Source organism: Oncorhynchus gorbuscha, linkage group LG09 (genome assembly GCF_021184085.1).
Source record: "Oncorhynchus gorbuscha isolate QuinsamMale2020 ecotype Even-year linkage group LG09, OgorEven_v1.0, whole genome shotgun sequence".
In the NCBI taxonomy this organism is placed as follows: domain Eukaryota; kingdom Metazoa; phylum Chordata; class Actinopteri; order Salmoniformes; family Salmonidae; genus Oncorhynchus; species Oncorhynchus gorbuscha.
In genome coordinates, this window is record NC_060181.1 from 57,256,619 (window position 1) to 57,280,993 (window position 24,375).

Consider the following 24,375-nt stretch of genomic DNA (forward strand, 5'->3'; position numbering starts at 1 on the left):
ATGATGTAACACTGATGCTGACCTCTCAATGCACAATTGGAAAATGAGTTATGATCTGTTCAAAAAGTTAGATGAGGTTTGGTAAGTATGCAGTTTGACTTCCAGCGTGTGTTATTTGATCAAGTTGTTGACAGAATACCACACTAAATATCTCAAGTCTTCCTCTGCATAAACCTAAGAAAAATATCTCCTCATTATCCTAATCGAATCACACGTTCCCTTTTGACACTTTCTCTCAAGCGCTTGGTAGTTTGTTTCTAACACATGGACTGTTTTTCCAACACTCAGTCCGCTGTCTTCTTTTTGCTTCCTGTGTTTCCTATATAGCACTGCCATCCCTGACAGTTGACAGGTTGTGAAGTCAGCTGCAAGTCGAGAAATGCATTTGACCGGGGGGACTGTAACAGCCAGGAGACGTGGCAGGTATCCATTCAGCCTCTGACTTCAAACCCATACGGACTAAATTACCATTCCACATGTTACAACTGTCTGCCTCAACTCTTACCACTGCTCAGCTCCTAAAACATTTATTTTTCACAGTAATAGTTCATCAGTGGTGTAAAGTACTTAAGTAAAAATACTTGAAAATACTACTCAAGTAGGTTTTTGGGGTATCTGTACATTACTTTATTATTTATATTTTTGACAACTTTTACTTCACTACATTCCTAAAGAAAATAATGTACTTTTTACTCAATACATTTTCCCTGACACCCAAAAGTACTTGTTACACTTTGAATGCTTAGCAGGGCAGGAAAATTCACACACTTATCAAGAGAACATCCCGAGTCAACCCATATTGCCTCTAACCTGGCGGACTCACTAAACACTTTTTTATTTTTATTTAACCTTTATTTAACTAGGTAAGCCAGTTATGAACAAATTCCTATTTACAATGATGGCCTACTAAAAGGCAAAAGGCCTCCTGGGGGATGGGGGCTGGGATTAAAATATATATATATATAAGACAAAACACACATCATGTCAAGAGAGACAACACAAACACTACATAAAGAGAGACCTAAGACATACTTCGTTTGTAATTGATGTCTTGAGTGTTGGAGTGTGTCCCTGGCTATCCGTAAATACAAATTAAATAAAATCCAAAGTATATTTAAAAGCAAATACTTTTAGACTTTTACTCAAGTAGTATTTTACTGGGTGACTTTCACTTTTACGTAAATCGTTTTCTATTAAGTTATCTTTACTTTTACGTGTGACAATTGAGTACTTTTCCCCCAATGTATTTCATAGCACAAAAAATACTTGACACTTTTAAATTGGGCTTTCGGGAGATACAGCTAGTGGCTCTTGGTGATAGTAGTAAACTATGGTGTCACAGTGAGAAATGCAGAGAAACGACACTAGCCGGTCCTTTTTGTTTTGAGTAATCACGAGTAAGCCTGATAAACTGGGCATTCAATGTTATCAATAACTATCTAGAAGGGATTAAAAGATGATTACATTTCAGAATAATAGCTGTCTGATTGCAGGCTATGTGAACTAAGCACTGAAAAGCGTATTTAAGATATCTATTTTAATTTACCATCTGAAAATATTGTACTAATCCTCAAATACATGTAAGAAGTTGATGGCCATTGGTTAAAAACACCCTTGAGCTGAGAGCAATATACATCATGTAGTTCATACATAATTTACAGTTCACAAATGCTGTGACCCAGACCAGACAGTACATTTTGGGGAAAGATTTGCACATTTCCAGACCTTCCCCTTTCCCATCTCCCATCTCACACGACCAATGAAACGTCTTGCAACGCATGTTAGAACTGACGCCAAAAAGTTTGATACTGGCAAACGAAAACCGCAAGAACTGAATCAAGTAGTCTCGACGGTAAGTCCGACGGGTGAGTGACTTACCTGTCTTTGAAAGCGCGATTCATTTTCTCGCTGAGTTCTTTGAGGAAAAGTTTTCCCTTCAGAGTGAAACGTTTGAGCAAAGGAGCAGCTCTTCATATTGGGGGGGCACTACTTTGTAGCACTCTGCAACGTGCTGCTAAGGTAAATCCAACTGAAATATTGAAAATGTTTGGCAGAGCCTAGGCTACCGGTATTGCATAGGCTTACGTTTATATTAAAGCAACTGACTATGACAACTTTTATTATATACTACTTTATTTCTTTAGATTTCTCTTATTGCATGTGTTTCCAATTTTCAGCGCTTTTTAATTTTTTTTAAATTGAAATGTATGAAATGACTATTTACATTATTCTACTGAATGATTAGTAGCCTAATACTTTACCAGAATATTTATGCTTTTTTTTAGCCTTTCATTTATTGCCTTTGAGTTCTAAATTGCACATAAACACTGCAGTAGATGAATAGATAATTCAACGTGGTCGCAGGGAAATTCGTATTGTTCTAATATATATATATATATATATATATATATGTATATATGTATATATATATATGTATGTGTGTGTGAGCTTCATTCAGGATCATATATTACGTTACCTTACATTGTGAATGGAATAGCTGTTGTACAATATCATGCAAGTCATTGGATGTATAGTATCATACGTCTTACACGGTCGTACAATATCATACATGTTTGAAGATGTAATGACCGCGATAAATGAAAATGTAAATGTTTTTATAATCTATTTCATTTAGCAGATGCTCTTATCCAGAGCGGCTTACGGGCGGAATTAGTGCTGTGTCCTTGAGTAAAGGACTTATCGACAGTCGGTTCGAAGATTCGAACCAGAGACCTTTCGGTTACTGGGCCAAAGCTCTTAACTGCTTTTCTCACACGGATCACATGGCCTGTCCATGTGAACCCCTTATCCTTCGGCAGCAATGGTGGTTTAGGTCAGTTGTTTCCAACCTGGGGGTACTAGGACCCATGGGGGTACTTGGCCTATCCACAGTGGGTACTTGAGGAGACTCATGAGACCATAGGACTACTGGTAAAATGCGTATGAAGGGGAACTTCCTGGGGTGTACTCCAGGCAGTCAAAATTCAGTTGGTGGTACAGTAAATGAAATAGGTTAGGAAACACTGATTTTTACCTTGTTAGCTCGGGGATTCAATCTTGCACCCTTTCAGTTACTAGTCCAAAGCTCTAACCACTAGGGTACTTGCCGCCTGTGTTGGTGACTGCAGGCCCTCCCTGGAAGCTCAGTGTGCACCTGTCTAGATCTAGCTTCCTTCCCACACAGGATGATGCACCGTCCTGACCCCTACTGTAATTATCCCCTTCCTTTCCATGGGGACCAGCTCACCTGTGACTGTGCAGAGCTGCACAGTTGTGGCCTCAAACTGAGCCCAACCTGTTACAGTTTCCAGTCTCACCATGGTTACTGTGGATCCAGTGTCCACCAGGGCAGAGCAGAGCAGAGCACCCCCTCCACAGTGACTGGGATGTGACAAAAGTCCCCAACACAGGTCCGGCCCGCCCATCCGCTTGCAGTTGTCTGCTTCTGGGGGAAGTGGAGCCCCGCTCCCCCGTCTGTGCTGTTGGGCTCCCCATGGTGGGGGTTGGGAAAGAGAGACAGGAGTCTGCACGGCACCGTCCATGCGGACCCCAAGACGTTTCCCTGGGCTCTGGGGGACATTGGGCAATTCCTGCGCAAATGGCCTGGCTGGCCACTCCCCCAGTAGACCATGGGGCCAGGGCGTGTGTTGTGTGCTGTCTGGAGCGATACAGCACAAATGAGTTCAGTCATTTCAGTCACTCATGCAGGCTTTTCCAGCTCTGGGTTACTCTGCACCACAGCCCACAAAGTGGGTGTATCTCCAAACGCCCCCACTGAAGACCCAGCCCACACAATCTCCCTCTCCAAAGCCAACTCCAAGGCTTTCTGTAATGACTCTGGATGAGCCAGCTGGGTCTGTGTGTGCAGCTCCGTAGCAGAGAGCGCCTGTATGAACTGGTCGTGTGCCAGCTTGCTCTGCACGAAGGGGGGTGGCATGTGAGCGTATGTCTGCAAGTGAGGCTCTCATAGTCCTTAGCTACCACCCGTAGAGGCTCCCCTGTCTGCTTGCATCTATTACTCCGTTTGGAGCGCAATAGTCCTCAGTTTGATCTAAAGCCCAAAATCACGTCTCTCCTCCGGCCGGGACAAGCAACAACGAACAGGACAGAGCATGGTTTGTGCGAGCAGGCTTTGTGCCCTGATGCCCTCACGACCACCTCAGCCAAGTCCTTCGATGTCTATGTGGGTTCGTAGTGTCAACCCTGCAGCGCACACACACTTACATACACCAACTGGTTGATGGACTGCTGAATGTTTTTTTTTCTTCTCTTGCTTTTTGTTCTTTTCCATATTATATCTCTCTGATAAGCTACCGAGAAAAGGGTTCAAATAGCCCATATTCATATTTGTAGCCTTAGAAATAAGGTTAATGAAATCATTAACTTATGACTATCAGATAACATTTAATATATTAGCCATTTCTGAGCTTCACTTAGATAATTCCTTTGTTACAGCAGTAGCAATACAAGGATATAACATCTACAGAAGAGACGGGAATGCCTATGGGGGAGGTGTTGCTGTATATATTCAGTGCCATATCCCTGTAATGTTAAGTGATCTCATGGCAAGTGTTATTGAGGTGTTGTGGTTACAGGTTCACCTGGCTCATCTAAAACATATTATTTTAGGGTGTTGCTGTAGGCCACCAAATGCTAACAGTCAGTATCTAAACTGAACAAAAATATAAATGCAACATGCAACAATCAGTCAATTGAAATAAATGCATTAGGCCATAATCTATGGATTTCACATGACTAGGCAGGGGCCCAGCCAGAATGAGTTTTACCCCACAAAAGGGCTTCATTACAGACAGAAATATTCCTCAGCACTCCCCCGCCATCTCCTTAGACAATCCCGCAGGTGAAGAAGCCGGATGTGGAGGTCCTAGATTGGCGTGGTTACATGTGGCTTGCAGTTGTCAGGCTGGTTGGATGAACTGCCAAATTCTCTAAAACAACGTTTGAGGCTGCTTACGGTAGAGAAATTAACACTCAATTATGTGGCAACAATTCTGTTGGACATTCCTGCAGTAAGCATGCCAATTGCACACTGCCTCAGAACTTGAGACATCTGTGGCATTGTTGTCTGACAAAGCTGCACATTTTAGAGTGGCCTTTTATTGTCCCCAGCACCGGTGTAATGATCATGCTGTTTAATCAGTTTCTTGATATTTTATGCCTGTCAGGTGGATGGAGTTTCTTGACGAAGGAGAAATGCTCACTAACAGGGTTGTAAACAAATTTGTACACAAAATTTGAGAGAAATAAGTTTGTGTGTGTATAGAGCATTTCTGGGATATTTTATTTCAGCTCATGAAACATGGGACTAACAATTTACATGTGGTGTTTATTTTTGTTCAGTATAAATAATGTTTGTGAAACGCTTGATAGTGTGTGATGAACGCAGAGAGGTCTATTCTCTGGGTGACCTGAACATTGACTGATTAGCAACTAGCTGTCCTCTCAAGAGGAAGCTTCTGTGACTAATGCCTGTGATATGACCCAGGTTATCACTCAGTCAACTGCAGTGTATACCAATAGTGTTGGATCTGTGACAACCACTTGTATTGATCATATCTTCACTAATGCTCCAAAGCAATATCAGTTCCCATTGGCTGTAGAGACCATAACATTATCCAGATGCAGCTCTGGAAGTACTTGTAAAATGATTCATGCCATTTTTGACAAGCATGTTAAGAAATTAGTGGCGAGAACTGTTAGAGCCCTTTGAATTGAAGAATCGTATGACTCAACTTGAAATCGGTCGACCTCTACTTTTTCATAACATTTTTGGATGCCAATTATGACGAGGAAATTCCACGAGGAAACTGCGTGGCAGGCTTGACCACCTGTTACGCATGTCCAGCAAGGAGTCAAGGTAAGTTGCTAGCTAGCATTAAACTTATCTTATAAAAAACAATCAATCTTAACATAATCACTAGTTAACATGGTTGACGATATTACTAGGTTAACTAGCTTGTCTTGCTTTGCATATAATTAATGCTGTGCCTCTTAATTTATCATCGAATCACAGCCTACTAAGCAAAAAGGGGTGATGTTTTAACAAATCCCATTCGCAAAAAAAGCTCAATCGTTCCACGAATGTATCTAACCAGAAACATCAATACCTTTCTTAAAATCAATACACAAAGTATATATTTTTAAACCTGCATATTTACACTGCTCAAAAAAATAAAGGGAACACGTAAACAACACAATGTAACTCCAAGTCAATCACACTTCTGTGAAATCAAACTGTCCACTTAGGAAGCAACACTGATTGACAATAAATTTCACATGCTGTTGTGCAAATGGAATAGACAACAGGTGGAAATTATAGGCAATTATCAAGACACCCCCCAATAAAGGAGTGGTTCTGCAGGTGGTAACCACAGACCACTTCTCAATTCCTATGCTTCCTGGCTGATGTTTTGGTCACTTTTGAATGCTGGCGGTGCTTTCACTCAAGTGGTAGCATGAGACGGTGTCTACAACCCACACAAGTGGCTCAGGTAGTGCAGCTCATCCAGGATGGCACATCAATGCGAGCTGTGGCAAGAAGGTTTGCTGTGTCTGTCAGCGTAGTGTCCAGAGCATGGAGGCGCTACCAGGAGACAGGCCAGTACATCAGGAGACGTGGAGGAGGCCGTAGGAGGGCCACAACCCATCAGCAGGAACTCTGCCTTTGTGAAAGGAGGAGCAGGAGGAGCACTGACAGAGCCCTGCAAAATGACCTCCAGCAGGCCACAAATGTGCATGTCTGCTCAAACGGTCAGAAACAGACTCCATGAGGGTGGTATGAGGGCCCGACGTCCACAGGTGGGGGTTGTGCTTACAGCCCAACACAGTTGCCAGAGAACACCAAGATTGGCAAATTCGCCACTGGCGCCCTGTGCTCTTCACAGATGAAAGCAGGTTCACACTGAGCACGTGACAGACGTGAGTCTGGAGACGCTGTGGAGAATGTTCTGCTGCCTGCAACATCCTCCAGCATGACCGGTTTGGCGGTGGGTCAGTTATGGTGTGGGGTGGCATTTCTTTGGGGGGCCGCACAGCCCACCATGTGCTCGCCAGAGGTAGCCTGACTGCCATTAGGTACGAGATGAGCTCCTCAGACCCCTTGTGAGACCATATGCTGGTGCCGTTGGCCCTGGGTTCCTCCTAATGCAAGACAATGCTAGACCTCATGTGGCTGGAGTGTGTCAGCAGTTCCTGCAAGAGGAAGGCATTTATGCTATGGACTGGCCCGCCCGTTCCCCAGACCTGAATCCAATTGAGCACACCTGGGACATCATGTCTCGCTCCATCCACCAACGCCACGTTGCACCACAGACTGTCCAGGAGTTGGCGGATGCTTTAGTCCAGGTCTGGGAGGAGATCCCTCAGGAGACCATCCGCCACCTCATCAGGAGCATGCCCAGGCGTTGTAGGGAGGTCATACAGGCACGTGGATGCCACACACACTACTGAGCCTCATTTTGACTTGTTTTAAGGACATTATATCAAAGTTGGATCAGCCTGTAGTGTGGTTTTCCACTTTAATTTAGTGTCACTCCAAATCCAGACCTCCATGGGTTGATAAATTTGATTTCCATTGATATTGTTTGTGTGATTTGTCAGCACATTCAACTATGTAAAGAAAAAAATATTTAAGAATATTTCAGTCATTCAGATCTAGGATGTGTTATTTTAGTGTTCCCTTTATTTTTTTGAACAGTGTAGTTAAAGGAAATTCATGTTAGCAGGCAATATGAACTAGGGAAATTGTCACTTCTCTTGCATTCATTACACGCAGAGTCAGGGTATATGCAACAGTTTGGGCCGCCTGGCTCGTTGCAAACTAATTTTACATAATTATGACTTAACATTGATGCTTGTGCAATGTAACAGCAATATTTAGACTTAGGGTTGCCACCCATTCGATAAAATTATAGTGTCCGGATTTGACCATATTAATGACCTAAGGCTCTTATTTCTGTGTATTATATTATAATTAAGTCTATGATTTGATATTTGATAGAGCAGTCTGACTGAGCAGTGATAGGCAGCAGCAGGCTCATAAGCATTCTTTCAAAAGTATTGCCAGCAGCTCTTAGCAATGCATGAATCACAGCTCTGTTTGACTTCAAGACTATCATCTCCTGAGATTAGGCTGGCAATACTATAGTGCCTATTAGAATATCCAATAGTCAAAGGTATATGAAATACAAATGGGATAGAGAGAAATAGTTGACGCAGTGGGTCAGAAGTTTACATACTCTATTAGTATTTGGTAGCATTGCCTTTAAATAGTTTAACTTGGTTGAAATGTTTCGGGTAGCCTTCCACAAGCTTCCCACAATAAGTTGGGGTGAATTTTGGCCCATTCCTCCTGACAGTCTGGTTTGTAGGCCTCCTTGCTCGCACACACTTTTTCAGTTCTGCCCACACATTTTCTATAGGATTGAGGTCAGGGCTTTGTGATGGCCACTCCAATACCTTGACTTTGTTGTCCTTAAGCCATTTTGCCACAATTTTGAATATATGCTTGGGGTCATTGTCCATTTCAAAGATGCATTTGTGACCAAGCTTTAGCTTCCTGACTGATGTCTTGAGATGTTGCTTCAATATATCCACATAATTGTCCTCCCTCATGATGCCATCTATTTTGTGAAGTGCACCAGTCCCTCCTGCAGCAAAGCGCCCCCACAGCATGATGCTGCCACCCCTGTACTTCACTGTTGGGATGGTGTTCTTTGGGTTGCAAGCCTCCCCCTTTTTCCTCCAAACATAACAATGGTCATTATGGCCAAACAGTTCTATTTTTGTTTCATCAGACCAGAGGACATTTCTCCAATAAGTATGATCTTTGTCCCCATGTGCAGTTGCTAAACGTAATCTGGCTTTTTATGGCGGTTTTGGAGCAGTGGCATCTTCCTTGCTGAGCTGTTGTTCTGGGATTGATTTGCACTTTTCGCACCAAGTATGTTCATCTCTAGGAGACAGAACGCGTCTCCTTCCTGAGCAGTAGGACGGCTAAAGGAGTGTGTGCATCCACAGGTGTGAAAGGAAGCTGAAGTAATTCCACTGCTTAGAAATAGTGAAGCAGCCTTTGCTGGCTCGAAAAGCAGCCCAATCAGTTTGCTGTTTATTAAACTGATAGAGATAATTGTGTTTGACCAAATACAACTTGTTCTCTGAAAAGTAACATTAACTACTGACTTACGGCATGCATATACAGAAGGGCACTCATCTTGTACTGCACTGACTCAGGTGACAGATGATTGGTTAAAATAAATGGATACCATTAGAGTTGGAGCTGTATTGTGAGGATTTCAGTGCAGCCTTTTATGGTATTGATCATAGATTGTTATTGAAGACACTCAGTTGATATGGCTGTACATCAGCTGCTATCAAATGGTTGGAGAGTTATTTATCCAATAGAACCCAGAGTGTGTTCTTTAATGGAACCTTTCTCTAACATCAGATGTGTACAGTGCGTTGTCCCTCAGGGCTGTTACTCTTCTTTATTTTTACAAATAATTTGCCACTGGTATTACACAAAGGTAGAATGACTATGTATGCAAATCATCACACACACTACATGTCAACACCCAAAGCCAGTGAGATCACTGAAATTCTAAATGAGGAGTTAGTCAGTATTGGAATGAATTAATATATTGGTCTTAAATAAATCTAAAACTAAAAGCATTGTATTTGGTTCAAAACATTCTCTTGACCTCAACTGGAGTTGTGTATAAAGGGTGTGACCATTTTGAAGTTGAAGTCCTAGGTATAACATTGGATGGTCAATTATCATGGATCAAGTCATATTGACAAAGATGTGAAAATGGGGAGGGGTATGTCTGTTTTATAAAAAGATATGTGTTTTTGACACACAAATCAACTGTACTAGTTGTTCAGTCTCTGGTCCTGTCTGGTAATATGGTCAAGTGCAGCAAAGAAATACCTTAGCAAAGCTGCAGCTGGCTCAAAACAAAGCAGCACGTCTCTCCCTTTACTGCGCATAGAGCTAACATCAACTACATGAATGGCAGTCTTTCCTAGTTGAGGGTTGACGAGATGAACTGCTTCTCCTAGTTTTTATGAGACGTGAACTATAGCCATTTTAAACCTGAGGTGCCTTTTTGAGTAACAAATTAAACTAAAAACACTGCAGTAGATCAACAGAAAATAATGTAGTGTACTTTATCCTTTTGGGTTAGGTGAATGTTCCCGCAAAACTGCTTACTTCCTCCAGGACTGCCTCGTAGAAGGAATGCCATGCGGCGCATAGACGCAAGATATTGAACTTCACTGTGTTCTATATAAGTTAGTGCCAACTAATGAAGCGATCAACGTTTTTTTTCTGTGATGGAATGAACATGATCTCAACCCCTTTTTCAATTGAACAAACCAAAATAAATATAACTTTGCAAGACCGAGTCCGTGACTTTGTTGTATGCAGAGCCAGAGCGCAACGGAGTATAATTATATTATCAGGGTAACGTTAGCCCATGAGCAGTCTTTCAATCACCCGCAAGTGAATGCGTTTTTCAGATCTGTTCAGAATGGAGCGCAGAGCCGCACATGACCGCATGTGTTGATATTCTTTGCTATTTGGCGAGTTATTAGCCCAGTTATAGATAAGTATAGGTAGACATAGGAGGAGTTACTGCTTCCTACAAAAGCACAAAACGTGTAGGCGACATTTCAAGGTGTATACATTGTACATACATAATACATTGTATTTTGTAAAGTGGTTTCTTGCCTCCATACAATCAAATGGACAGTCAACTATGGTGTTGAATACCAAGTAAAAAAATATAAATTTGTCAAGCCCTTCATAATGTAAAAACGTTTTCAAAAGTTTCATGCAATGTAGGCCTGTATTGAACTACATACATACATACATACATACATACATACATACATACATACATACATACATACATACATACATACATACATACATACATACATACATACATACATACATACATACATACATACATACATACATACATACATACATACATACATACATGCATGCATGCATGCATACATACAGTGGGGCAAAAAAGTATTTAGTCAGCCACCAATTGTGCAAGTTCTCCCACTTAAAAAGTTGAGAGGCCTGTAATTTTAATCATAGGTACACTTCAACTATGACAGACAAAATGAGGGGAAAAAATCCAGAAAATCACATTTGTAGGATTTTTTAAATGAATTTATTTGCAAATTATGGTGGAAAATAAGTATTTGGTCAATAACAAAAGTTTATCTCAATACTTTGTCATTGCCAACAAAGGGTATATAACAGAGGTCAAATGTTTTATGTAAGTCTTCAAGGTTTTCACACTGTTGCTGGTATTTTGGCTCATTCCTCCATGCAGATCTCCTCTAGAGCAGTGATGATTTGGGGCTGTTGCTGGGTAACACGGACTTTCAACTCCCTCCAAATATTTTCTATGGGGTTGAGATCTGGAGACTGGCTAGGCCACTCCAGGACCTTGAAATGCTTCTTACGAAGCCACTCCTTCGTTTACCTGGGCGGTGTGTTTGGGATCATTGTCATGCTGAAAGACCCAGCCACGTTTCATATTCAATGCCCATGCTGATGGAAGGTTTTCACTCACTCTCACGATACATGGCCCCATTCTTTCCTTTACATGGATCAGTCGTCCTGGTCCCTTTTCAGAAAATCAGCCCCAAAGCATGATGTTTCCACCCCCATGCTTCACAGTAGGTATGGTGTTCTTTGGATGCAACTCAGCATTCTTTGTCCTCCAAACATGACGAGTTGAGTTTTTACCAAAAAGTTATATTTTGGTTTCATCTGACCATCTGACCATATGACATTCTCCCAATCTTCTTCTGGATCATCCAAATGCTCTCTAGCAAATTTCAGACGGGCCTGGACATGTACTGGCTTAAGCAGGGGGACACGTCTGGCACTGCATGATTTTGAGTCCCTGGCGGCGTAGTGTGTTACTGATGGTAGGCTTTGTTACTTTGGTCCCAGCTCTCTGCAGGTCATTCACTAGGTCCCCCCCGTGTGGTTCTGGGATTTTTGCTCACCGTTCTTGTGATAATTTTGACCCCACTGGGTGAGATCTTGCGTGGAGCCCCAGATCGAGGGAGATTATCAGTGGTCTTGTATGTCTTCCATTTCCTAATAATTGCTCCCACAGTTGATTTCTTCAAACCAAGCTGCTTACCTATTGCAGATTCAGTCTTCCCAGCCTGGTGCAGGTCTACAATTTTGTTTCTGGTGTCCTTTGACAGCTCTTTGGTCTTGGCCATAGTGGAGTTTGGAGTGTGACTGTTTGAGGTTGTGGACAGGTCTTTTATACTGATAAGAGGTGCCATTATAACAGGTAATGAGTGGAGGACAGAGGAGCCTCTTAAAGAAGTTGTTACAGGTCTGTGCGAGACAAATCTTGCTTGTTTGTAGGTGACCAAATACTTTTTTTCCACCATAATTTGCAAATAAATTCATTAAAAAATCCTACAATGAGATTTTCTGGATTTTTTTTCTTATTTTTCTGTCATAGTTGAAGTGTACCTATGATGAAAATTACAGGCCTCATCTTTTTAAGTGGGATAACTTGCACAATTGGTGGCTGAATAAATACTGTTTTGTGTGTGTGTGTGTGTGTGTGTGTACACACACACAGTGGCTACTGTAGGCTATATCATAGAAATCAAAAGCTATTTCTATGTGAAAATCTTATGGGATTATTTATTTAGTATTTATCCACTGGTTGTGTTGGTAGGCCTACATTATGATCAAATAGCCTATTGGCTACTGTCTAAAACTGTAAGGGTACAGCCTCAGTGTTCAATGTAAACGCTTGCCGAAGGTTGAACAGAATTCTCACAATGTTGAAGTTTCTGTTCACAACACCTAAAGACGCGTTCATGTGCTTGATCCATAATCAGTTGGACATGAGCAGTGCCGTAAATAATGAAATGCAGGTGGTTGAACGGTCAATCCAGTTAATAACACTGCAATAGTAATCCTCTCTCACTAGCTGTGCTCTGGCAGTTGGCTACTTTGGCACCCAGAATCTAAAGACGGCCTTGAATAGGAGCAGAAGTCTAAAGTCAGCCCTTTCCCGTGTCCTGATACTGACTACAAGGGGACAATGGAGCTGGCTAGTGTTGCAGCAGCAGCTCATGTAATGTAGCTAGAGAAGGACGCTCTTGACCTGTTCGTCTGATGTTCTGTGGTGGAATATGTCACAACTAGGGTTGCAAACCTCCGGTACGTTCGCAGGTTTTCCAGAGATCCCATTTGGAAGATTCCAGATATCAAGAGGGAGTAAGCAAGAAATCCGCTATCGTCCAATTTTGGAAAGTTACTGGAATTTTGCAAACCTAGTAATAACTTAATTATTATAGTTTGATAGGACAAATGTCTCGACCTTCAGTCACATTTGACAAATGGAACCGTTATGGGGCATTGGTTAGGCCTATGGCTATACAAATCTGACAACAGCACCCCAGCATCGTTGTGTGGTTAAGCGATTTAGATTTAAGTCATTTCGCAGACGCTCTTATCTAGAATCGAGCCCACAACCCTGGTGTTGCAAGCGCCATGCTCTATCAACTGATCCCCGCAATGCTGTAACAACTGAGCTAAAAAGCTGTGTCCCCTTCAAATGGCATGTTATTCCCTATATAGTGCCCTTCTTTTGACCAGTGCCCTATGGGCCCTGGTCAAAGGTAGTGCACTACATAGGGAATAGGGTGCCATTTGGGACTTAGTGTGTTGAGAGTTACAGGGTTGTTACTAGCCTTGTCACTCCTGTCAGTGACTCAGAGCTTCCTGCTGTATTGCCAAACAGTAGCATTGTCTCTGTATACCACAGACCATTTATCTATCACTTGTCTTCCCAGCTGTCACGTTTACCAAAAGCCCCAACAAGTGGGATTTCTACTGTTGATAAGATTAGATGGTGTGTACACACATCATCCAGTTTCACCCAATCCTTCTCCTTTCCTTGTGGCCTTTTGTACACTTAACAAAAAATATAAACGCAACATGTAAAGTGTTGATTCTTTGTTTCATGGCCTGAAATAAGTTTCCAGAAATGTTCCATATGCACAAAAAGCTTATTTCTCTCAAATGTTTGTCCCTGTTACTAAGCATTTCTCCTTTGCCTTGATAATCCATCCACCGGACAGGTGTGGCATATCAAGAAGCTGATTAAACAGCATGATCATTACACAGGTGTACCTGGTGCTGGTGACAAAAGGCCACTCAATGTGCAGTTGTCACACAACACAATGCCACAGATGTCTCAAGTTTTGAGGGAGTGTGCAATTGGCATGCTGACTGAAGGAATGTCCACCAGAGCTGTTGCCAGGGAATTTAATGTTAATATCTCTACCATTAGCCGCCTCCAATGTCGTTTTAGGGAATCTGGCAGGAAGTCCACCCGGTCTCACAACCGCAGAGCAAATGTATGGCATCGTGTGGGCGAGCGGTTTGCTGGGGCAAATGGTGGTCACACCAGATACTGACAGGTTTTCTGATCCACGCCCCTACCTTTTTTTTTAAGGTGTCTGTGACCAACCGATTCATATCTGTATTCCCAGTCATGTGAAATCCATAGACCAGGGCTTAATGAATCTATTTCAATTGACTGATTTCCTTATAGACTGTAACTCAGTAAAATCTTTTAAAATGTTGCATTTATATATTTTTTCAGTATATTTGACTGCAGGCCCCTGTTCATATCAATCTGGTGAGTCATGGGCTGTGTCAATAGTCCACTTATGGTAGTTGCTGAGGACAGTGTATATTTCGAGCAGAAATGTCCCATTCCCGACACACACTTACGTGTTACTTCTGATATTGTTACATTTCCTCTATGGTTCTGACCTTGAGTTCCGCCATGTTCTGTTGCGCAGTTGAATGTTCAATATGATAAGCACTTTGCCGCGTGGGCTGACATTAAACGCTGTGCAACACATAAAGTGATCCCCAGACGATCTTGACTAATTTAAAATAATATCTCTTTAACTGCTAGTTGGTTTCATTCACGGGTCCCAAAAGATTTGATTTACTGGTTATTTGACTGAGGTACAGTAATGTTTAGACGGCTATTTGTTGATAGTGGCCAAAACAGTAACTTTTTAACTGTGGGATTCCAGGTGTTTTATCAGTCCACAGTTGTCTGAAACGGCACCCTCCTTTATAAACTGAGTGCACAAAACATTAGGAACACCTGCTCTTTCCATGACGTAGACTGACCAGGTGAATCCAGGTGAAAGCTATGATTCCTTATTAATGGCACTTGTTAAATCCATTTCAATCAGTGTAGATGAAGGGGAGGAGACGGGTTAAAGAAGGATTTTTAACCCTTGAAACATTGAGACATGGACTGTGTATGTGTGCCATTCAGAGGACGTATAGGCAATACAAAATATTGAAGAACCTTTTGAACAGGGAATGGTGGTAGGTGCCAGGCGCACCGGTTTGTGTCAATAAGTGCATTTTGAGGTTGGTTTCGTTTAGATTATTGAAAAATAATCACGGTTTTCGGTTCAATATTTTTTAACATTAATTCTGTAACGACACAGAATAAAACAATTCATAACTGTACTATGATGGTACTGACTGTCCATTACTGCTTATCACTTAATAACCATTTATTTACATCAATTTACTTGAATAAAATATTTCAGTTGTGCATATTCCATTTGTTTTATAGGGTGACTTATGTTATTTCATTTCTTTACAAAAATACTTCATTATTTCGTATCTCATCTCTATAGACCTGCTGTCTGACAAAATCACTATTTCGGTAGTTCTTGAAAGTAAAAAAAGGCATCACTTAGATCATGTATTTTCAGGTAGAGATACCTCATGAAGGTACTGCTCTCCATCCCTCTTGATCGCATCTTCTGTCTCTTTTCTCCCTCGCAGTGTCTGCCCCCACACAGACCGAACAAGTAGGCGTGCAATGGATTATGGTCATTGTAGTTAATTATCATGTTTTCTGCGCTAAACTATTAGGATATTGGCCTGTTGGAAACTACAAATCCCTTTACTATATCGCACAGTTCGGGCTTGATCTTATTTATCTCTAGAGAAACTGTGTATTCAACTCACAGAAGAAGAAAAAATGCACAAAATTAAATTCAAATAACTGAACCGATGTCGATCTATTAGTTTTTAAAAACTGAAAAAGAACCCACATTTCAGTTAATCACTGAGCACTACACCCCAATTGGCCTTCGGCGAAGGTGAATGACCCCATGGCCATGTAAACGTCTGAGGTGTTTGCTCATTGCTAACACCGGTGCAAAAGAGAGCCCCAAACCCAAATGGAGAAGGAGTACATCTCTCCCAGCCAGGTGTTCCAGATATACATCTCAGTGACTTAACTCTTAATGTTAGGATCATTGCTATTGGGGTACTGTGGATAGAACCAATATACCTGTGGGTTAGCACTATAGCAGCGGCACCTTTTTTTGTGGTGTTTCTTCTGTCAGCTATTGCAAGTATTTTTCATTTGCCTTGCTAAACTATATATTCCATGTTTTATTGATATTGGCTTCGAAAGGGTACGAACCTTAACATCGACCATGTCGAATGTGAGTTATGATTCATGTTTGTTTCAGGGCCATGCAAAATATGATTGGTCAAACAGACTGTGAAGCTCTGAATATACACTCTGCAATGTGTCAACTGATAAAGCACCAACATCTCTATCTTGTTGTTCTAAGAAAGGATTAGTGAAACACAGGCCTGGCTGTGGCTTTGCTGATAGTAACCCATTGTTGTTTTTTAATATTTGGGAAAGCAACATGGCATCCTGGTAAGGGATTACAGTGTATGTCCCAAATGCCCCCATAGTCCATATATAGTGCACTACTTTTGACCAGAGCCAATAGGGTGCTGGTCAAAAGTAGTGCACTATGTAGGGTGCCATCTGGGATGTAGGCAGAATAATAATGCATTATTTACACACTTGGCACACACTGGTTGAATCAACGTTGTTTCCACGTCATTTCAATGATATTACGTTGAACCAACATGGAATCGACGTTGAATTGTCTGTGCCCAACCTTTTTGTCAAAGTGTGTGTGCATGGAATATTTTGATGGTTTATACAGCAAATGGACGCTTTCACGCTTGTGGTTGTTATTGGCCTTGCACATCCTGTCTAATATAAGTGTTTTCTCAGACAGACCATTTTATGTTAACGCCGTGGATGCTGGGAAGTCGACACATGCAACGCCACTGTTTACATTTTGAAGTCCTCACCAAGCACATGTTTAGATTCCACCTGAGGTTGTGTTCTCCAATTTTGGTCCACATCAGTTTTTCCTCCTTTCCCTTTTGATTTGGAGCTGAACAGAAGCACCATGTGTTCCCTGATAGACTTGTTTTAATATGATGTTGTGTTAGTTGAACGAAGACAGGCTATAAAGTAACATCGTATGGACCCTAAAGAACCCCAATGGACATCGGCCTTCTTTTGGCTCCATTGTTTTTAAATTCAATCAATCAATAAACTAATCAACCAATCAGTCTCTTAGGACGAACAGAGCCGCACATCTTTACATGGACTAACAGCTCTACTGTACCTTAATGTGTTCCTACCTAATACACTAATTTTCTCCATGCTGAAAAAAAAGGAGTTGGGACGCACACAAACCCAGCCCCGGGACAGCCAACTAGCAAGCATCAGGCTTCCTGAACACTAAACAGAAGCAGGCCTTGACCCACCACTGCCCCTCCGACTGCGAAGCCAGCCCAACACGAGAATACACAGTGAGTCGGCGGCTTCTCTCTTGATTGTTTCCCTTCTCTCTTTCTGTTGCGCAAGCTTTCTTAATTGTTCGAATGTTTTATTAACTGTTTTATAGTGTTGACATGAAGGTGAGAATGCAACATGGCGTATGGTGACGTCACCACGACGTCGGCTAACGTGCAGGGCAAATATCATGCAGTATCGTCGTACGGGTCACTGCTGAGCAAAGATTCTATTTGAATTCTTACGTTGCCGACATGGTATCGCAACATGATCTGATCAACTGTGAGACTTGAATTGCTTCCAGATACAGGTGAATAGGCTATGATGCATTAGTAAATGTTGGCCGGTAGACTGCATTCACTTTGGGGCCCGCCATGCTTCTTTTTTTGTTAGTCACATTACATATTAAATGAGCTAGCAGTTGTGCTCTGAGCTCAAGTTAAATCCTTCATCTTCGTCCTTAATGGGTGCGAGGCTTTTGTTTCGGGGCAGAGCATGTCAATCTCATAGCCGACCCGTTCTGAATGTGTCATACTATTACTGGTCTCTGTGAGGTAATAACCCAATGGCTCCCTATTGTCTACAGTGCACTATTTTTGACCAGGACCCCAACCAAAATCACACTGCAGAGCCCCTCAGTGACCCTGAACTGACACCTGTCTCGCAACACCCCGAAAGAGTAAGAGGGCTTGACGACACGCCACATCAATTAAGCAGTGGTTTTGACATTATTAATCCCATCTGATGTTGGGTGGCATTGTGTAGAGGTGGGGATATGAATTGTATTAAAATAAAGGCTAAACTCAAATGTGTTGTTTTTGACACTTTACAGCCACTGCTGTTAAAACCGCAGGAGCTTTTTTTCTTTCTCTCCATTTTCACAAAGGAACATTTAGTCATGAATTCTCAAATCCTTTCGCTTTTTCTACCCTTTGCTCCTCTCGCGTTCGTTCTCAAGGGGCTCCAGCTGCGGCTCCGGCTGCAGCTTCATATGGCTTGCAGTCTGCAAGTCTGAGGGCCCTGTGTTTATGCCAGAATCAGACATCAAACCTCTCAAAACAGCCATAATTAAATCACTTCTACTCGTCCCTCCTTGGTGGTCCCAACTCCTCTATTGAGAGAGTGCTGATTATAACACATCCCACAGACGGGGATACACAATGACCAATGGCATATTTCCGACTGACCGTATGTTTGTATGTACAGTATGTGGGTGTTATGCTTATTTAGTTATTCTAATGTATTAGATTAGATGAGATTCACAGGGATGAGTGTTGGCCACCTAGAGCGAGAGAGCGCACGTACTGCGATCCAGTGAACTTTGAGTAGTCAAATATTGTGGTTGTCGATGACAGGGAGCATTTTTTTTTGTTACTTATTTTGCTTTGTCGCTTGTTTGACTGTTGATTTTATGGTGGAGGCTGAAAAGGTGTCTGAGAACACCGCTTCTGTGAACGCCTCAAGTCTGTGCTGCGAAATAAACATGGGAGGTAATTTCCCCCAAAACGTCAGGAAAGGGAAGTTGCAGTTATTTTCTAATATTTCCTTAACTACTTCCACAGCTAAGTTACGGCTTGCCAAAGCTAAGCGAGGGCGTCTAAGAATAACAAGCTCAAAACTGCTAAAGTAATGACTGTGAACCAATGGATGACTCTTTTTTTTGTTTGTTTTGTATCTATCGTTATTAGGGTTGATACGGATTTGGCAAACTAGTTGGTTGATGGTATATAGAGACAGGAATCACTTCAAATATAATTAGTATGTGAATTCCAACAGCCTGTTTCTGTGCCCCAAATGGGACATTATTACAGTCTTCTATGTGCCCTGGTCCACTGCACTACATAGGGAATAGGGTGCCATTTGGGATGCATCCTATAAAAATGAAGTGCATTATCAAAACAATTGACAAAAAGTAATTATATCCTGTACAGAAATATGGGGGATGTGCAGCTTGTGACAACGCGGATCTCCAAGACCAGCCTGACACAAGGCCGAGGTTCCCCAAGTCAGGATCCTCCAGCCTTCACTCTCCCACCCCGCAATGCCCGGGTCAGTCTGGGAGGGACAGCGCGGCTGGATGGGAAGGTATGGATCTCTCGCTCTCCACTTCCCCCTCTCAAAATCCCCTTCTATCCTCCTGACGTTGTACTGGTTATATCTGTTTCTTTTCAACCCGCCCCAGCATGTGTGCGTTCTGCATGTTGCATCATTTTCATTGTGTTAGGAGTGGAGAGGTGCTGAAGCGGACTTGGTGCTCTTGGGTCAAGGCCTGATGTTGAGCCCCACCTCCTGTTAGCAGACAGAGGCTGTGCCAAGACTCCTTACTGTGCTGTTCACTGAGCACTCCTTGAGCATCACCTGGGTTTAGGGGTTGATTTGGGATTGGGCATCAGTCTCCGGTTATCAGCTGACTCGATGTGGCCATGGAAGAGCAAGCAGGCTTTGTACAAAAAAAATGCTTTTCCCAACATGTGACTGAGGTTGACAGACGGTACTGTCAGGTCATTACATTTACATAATATTTTAGTCATTTAGACACTCTTGATTTATCCCGATGGTCCTTTTTGGAGAAGACCTGCTTGAATTTCCCATTTCCAAATTTTCCATCTGATTCTTGCATGGTTCATTGTTATCCAATCAAAGGAAGAAATCTCTGCCCCAAAGTGTTTTAAAGTTTCCAAACCGATAAGTCGTAGGCTATACTTTTAAACAGGCACTTCAAAAAATTGGGTGGAAGTTCCGTAGGTAGATTAAAGGTCTATCATGGGTGAAATGCTAGTCAAGAAGAGAAATATAACATATGTCATTCAGCAGGCCCAAAGTTTCTTACAGTTGTGAGTGCCTACATTTTTGTATTTATTTATTTAACAAGTCAGTTAAGAACAAATTATTGTTTTTCAATGACAGTTTAGGATTAACTGCCTGTTCAGGGGCAGAACAACAGCTCAGGGGTTTGAACTTGCAACCTTCCGGTTACTAGTCCAACGCTCTAACCACTAGGCTACCCTGCCGCCCCATGGTTGGCCCCAGTGAGAATCGAACCCATACTCTACCAACTGAGGCACACAGGACCACGCAATGCATTTATGAAGAATACTTTATTAATTTCATGCCTATACCTGGAGAGTCTATGTATTTCTTATCCCCAAACATGCATGATTTACACCGTCCACTGCACATCGCACTCAAGCTACACCAACTCTCCAGTAGCCTTGCTCCATGTTTGGACACCTCTGCTCTTCAGATGCCCCAGTCTCAGTTCTTGTAATGTCTCCCCACTGCTTTCCATGTTAAAGGGATATTTCACCCAAATTACAAAATGACATTGTTTTCCTTACTGTGTAATCAGGCTTTGGTTATCTGGCCACTGTCTACAGATGCTAACATTTTGTATTTTGGGTGGACTATTGCTTTAAAGACATGACTGCGGTGGCAATGGTGGCAATGCATTGAGTGGGATTTCTCTTTTAGATTGAGAAGGATATGTGATTAACAAGACTGTATTGTTACAGAAAGCAGACTCCTGTCACTGTGTTCAACTCCACTCTACCCATCCGCCTGGTTTTCATTTGGCTTCTCTGTCGCTGATTTTGAGTCTGATGTGAAGCATTGAAGTAGTTTCTAGGACCCATGTTATGAATTTGAATTGCATCCGGTGAATGAAATGAAACCGTAAAGTCTTCAAGGAGAGATGTGATAATTGATGGAACTGTTATCAGGCATTTGCAGAGGAATATTGTCCATAACTATGCCTTTCGACCAATCAGCATCCAAGATCCAAACTAGGGCTGTCCCTAATAAATAAAAAAAACGTATATAATCGTAGTCGATCGAGAGTTGTCTGTTCTTTCGACCATATATAGACCCTATGTTTGAATAAAATCAGCTAAATGTAAGCTACTGATCTTGTCTGATGCTTTAAGCACCGAAATGAAGACACACAAATGACTAAAGAGTGAACCAGAGATCAATATAGTCTAACAAGAAGAAAAAAACCTGTTCTGACCCCACCCCCGCTGCTGGCCTATGCAGATTCTGCTATTAAGCTCCTGATGTTGCCTGTAATAGGCTACACCAGCGGTCTGCAACCTTTTTTCCATTTGGAGTACCAAGTTATCGTACCATCGCTACTGATCTGCGTGCCAGTTATGATTTTCATGAGCACATTTTCATGGAACAGTTGAATATAATTTCTAATCATGTCTTCATATCTCAGAATCAATGTCAAATGATTAATCTAAATGATATCTAAATGAAAATGTCAAAGTAACGTCTAATAACATAGCAGCCCGCAGGTAAGAAAATATCCGGATAAAAAATAAATATCCCTTAAATTACATTGGCAAGACTTGGCCTGTCTGCAAAGAACTTGAAACATTTGTATCAGTTATTGACTTGCTAGCAACATTGTATAAAATATTCTGGGCCCTCAGTTTCCTGCGCCAGTGACCTCCTGACAGATCGACGCAGCTGTAGGCTATTTGCGCAAGGGATAAGAAGTAATCAGGTAGGCCTGTTTTATGACGTTTCCATCAGAGCATTACATTGTTTTTCCCATTTCATGCTCTGGTTATTGAAAGGGAGAGCGCTGGAAAGATTTTTCAAATAGGCTGCGTTGAAGAACTATTCTCATTCTCAATTGATTTAAAAACGTTTGTTTACTTGCTGTATGGGGTGAAGAACAAATTACTTTGAGAAGCTCCACAGTGATGGTGAGCTAAAACAATCAGAAATAGTATTAGATCCCCAAATGGGCACATTTATCAAATCAAACACAGACACAAACATGCATGCATTCACACATGCAGACTCACACTTTAACAAATGTTATTAGTCACATGTACCGAATACAACAGGTGTAGACTTTAGTGAAATGCTTACTTAAAAGCCCTTAACCAACAATGCAGTTTTAAGAAAATACCTTAAAGTAAGAGATGAAAGTAACATAATTAAAGAGCAGCAGTAAAATGACAATAGTGAGGCTTTATACAGGGGGTACCGGTGTCAACATAATTGAGATAATATGTACATGTATGTTGAGTTAAAGTGACTGCATAGATAATAAGAGTAGCAGCAGTGTAGAAGAGGGGGGGGACAATACAAATAGTCTGGGTAGCCATTTGAAGAAATTGTTCAGGAGTCTTATGGTTTGGGGTAGAAGCTGTTAGAAGCATCTTTGACCTAGACTTGGCGCTCCGGTACCGCTTACCGTGCGGGAGGCAGAGGGAACAGTCTATGACTAGGGTGGCTGGAGTCTTTGACAATCTTTATGGACTTCCTCTAACACCGCCTGGTATAGAGGTCCTGGATGGCAGAAAGCTTGGCCCCAGTGATGTACTGGGCCATGATAGTTGGTGATGTGGATGCCAAGGAACTTGAAGCTCTCAACCTGCACCACTGCAACTCCATCAATGAGAATGGGGGCATACTCAGTCCTCCTTTTCCTGTAGTCCACAATCAGCTCCTTTTTGATCACGTTGAGTTCTCTGACCACCTCATCGTTGTCTGTGATCAGGCCTACCGCTGTTGCGTCATCAAAACTTAATGATGGTGTTGGAGTTGAGCCTGGGAGTACAGTCATGAGTGAACAGGGAGTACAGGAGGGGACTGAGCACGCACCCCTGAGGGGCCCCGTGTTGAGGATCAGCGTGGCAGAAGCAGGCTGTCAGGAAGTCCAGGATCCAGTTGCAGAGGGAGGTGTTTAGTCCCAGGGTCCTTAGCTTAGTGATTAGAGCTTTGAGGGAACTATGGTTTTGAACGCTGAGCTGTTGTCAATGAATAGCATTCTCACAGGTGTTCCCTTTGTCCAGGTGTGAAAGGGCAGTGTGGAACGCAATAGAGACTACATAATCTGTGGATCTGTTGGGGCGGTATGCAAATTGGAGTGGGTCTAGGGTTTCTGGGATAAGGGTGTTGATGACCAGCCTTTCAAAGCACTTCATGGCTACAGATGTGAGTGCTACGGGTCAGTAGTCATTTAGGCAGGTTACCTTAGTGTAACGAGCAGGCCTGGTAGCCTAGGCCTATTTCTATGGGTAATCAAGTGCGTGTCCTTACTCATGAGTGCTCCAAACAAGACAATGAATAAATTGACAACTCGTAAATTAAATTTTAAATAAACCAAAACAATTTTCTCAAGTGTAGCCTAGGTTGTGCGCTCTGCATGAAGCTGGTTGAGAGAATTCTAAGAGTGTGCAAAGCTGTTTTCTAGGCAAAGGGTGGCTATTTTAGAGTCTCAAATATAAAATATATTTGTTTTAACACGTTTTTTTTTTGGTTACTACATGATTCCATATTTGTTATTTCATAGTTTTGTTGTCTTCACTATTATTCTACAATGTAGAAAATAGTACAAATAAAGAAAATTAGTAGGTGTGTCAACTTTTGGCTGGTACTGTACATAATATGTATCTCATACTCAGACTACTGTATATTTGCCACTACTCAACAAAAAAAATTGGGTCAACCAACATCCTAGCGACCAAACAATCGACCAGTCGACTAAATGGGATCAGCCCTAATCCAAACTATCTGTTTTTTTAATGTTGTACCTAAACCAACCAGTGCTCTTGGCTAAGATGCAATGGGACTGTAAAAACTCTCCCCTATCTTGAACTTT

General features: G+C 42.0%; 1 protein-coding gene across 1 annotated transcript in view; it reads left to right on the forward strand.

The window, feature by feature from the left end:
• Positions 1 to 1,754: 1,754 nt before the first annotated feature.
• The window catches only part of LOC124043813 (myosin light chain kinase, smooth muscle-like), a gene marked incomplete at its 3' end in the record, with an annotated part of 91,722 nt that continues 69,101 nt past the window's right edge, over positions 1,755 to 24,375 (forward strand). Inside the window, exons 1-3 of the mRNA XM_046362793.1 lie at positions 1,755 to 1,852; positions 17,638 to 17,773; positions 19,688 to 19,841. Of these exons, the coding sequence (XP_046218749.1) occupies positions 19,692 to 19,841 (150 nt within the window). The remainder of the gene's footprint in view (positions 1,853 to 17,637; positions 17,774 to 19,687; positions 19,842 to 24,375) is intronic.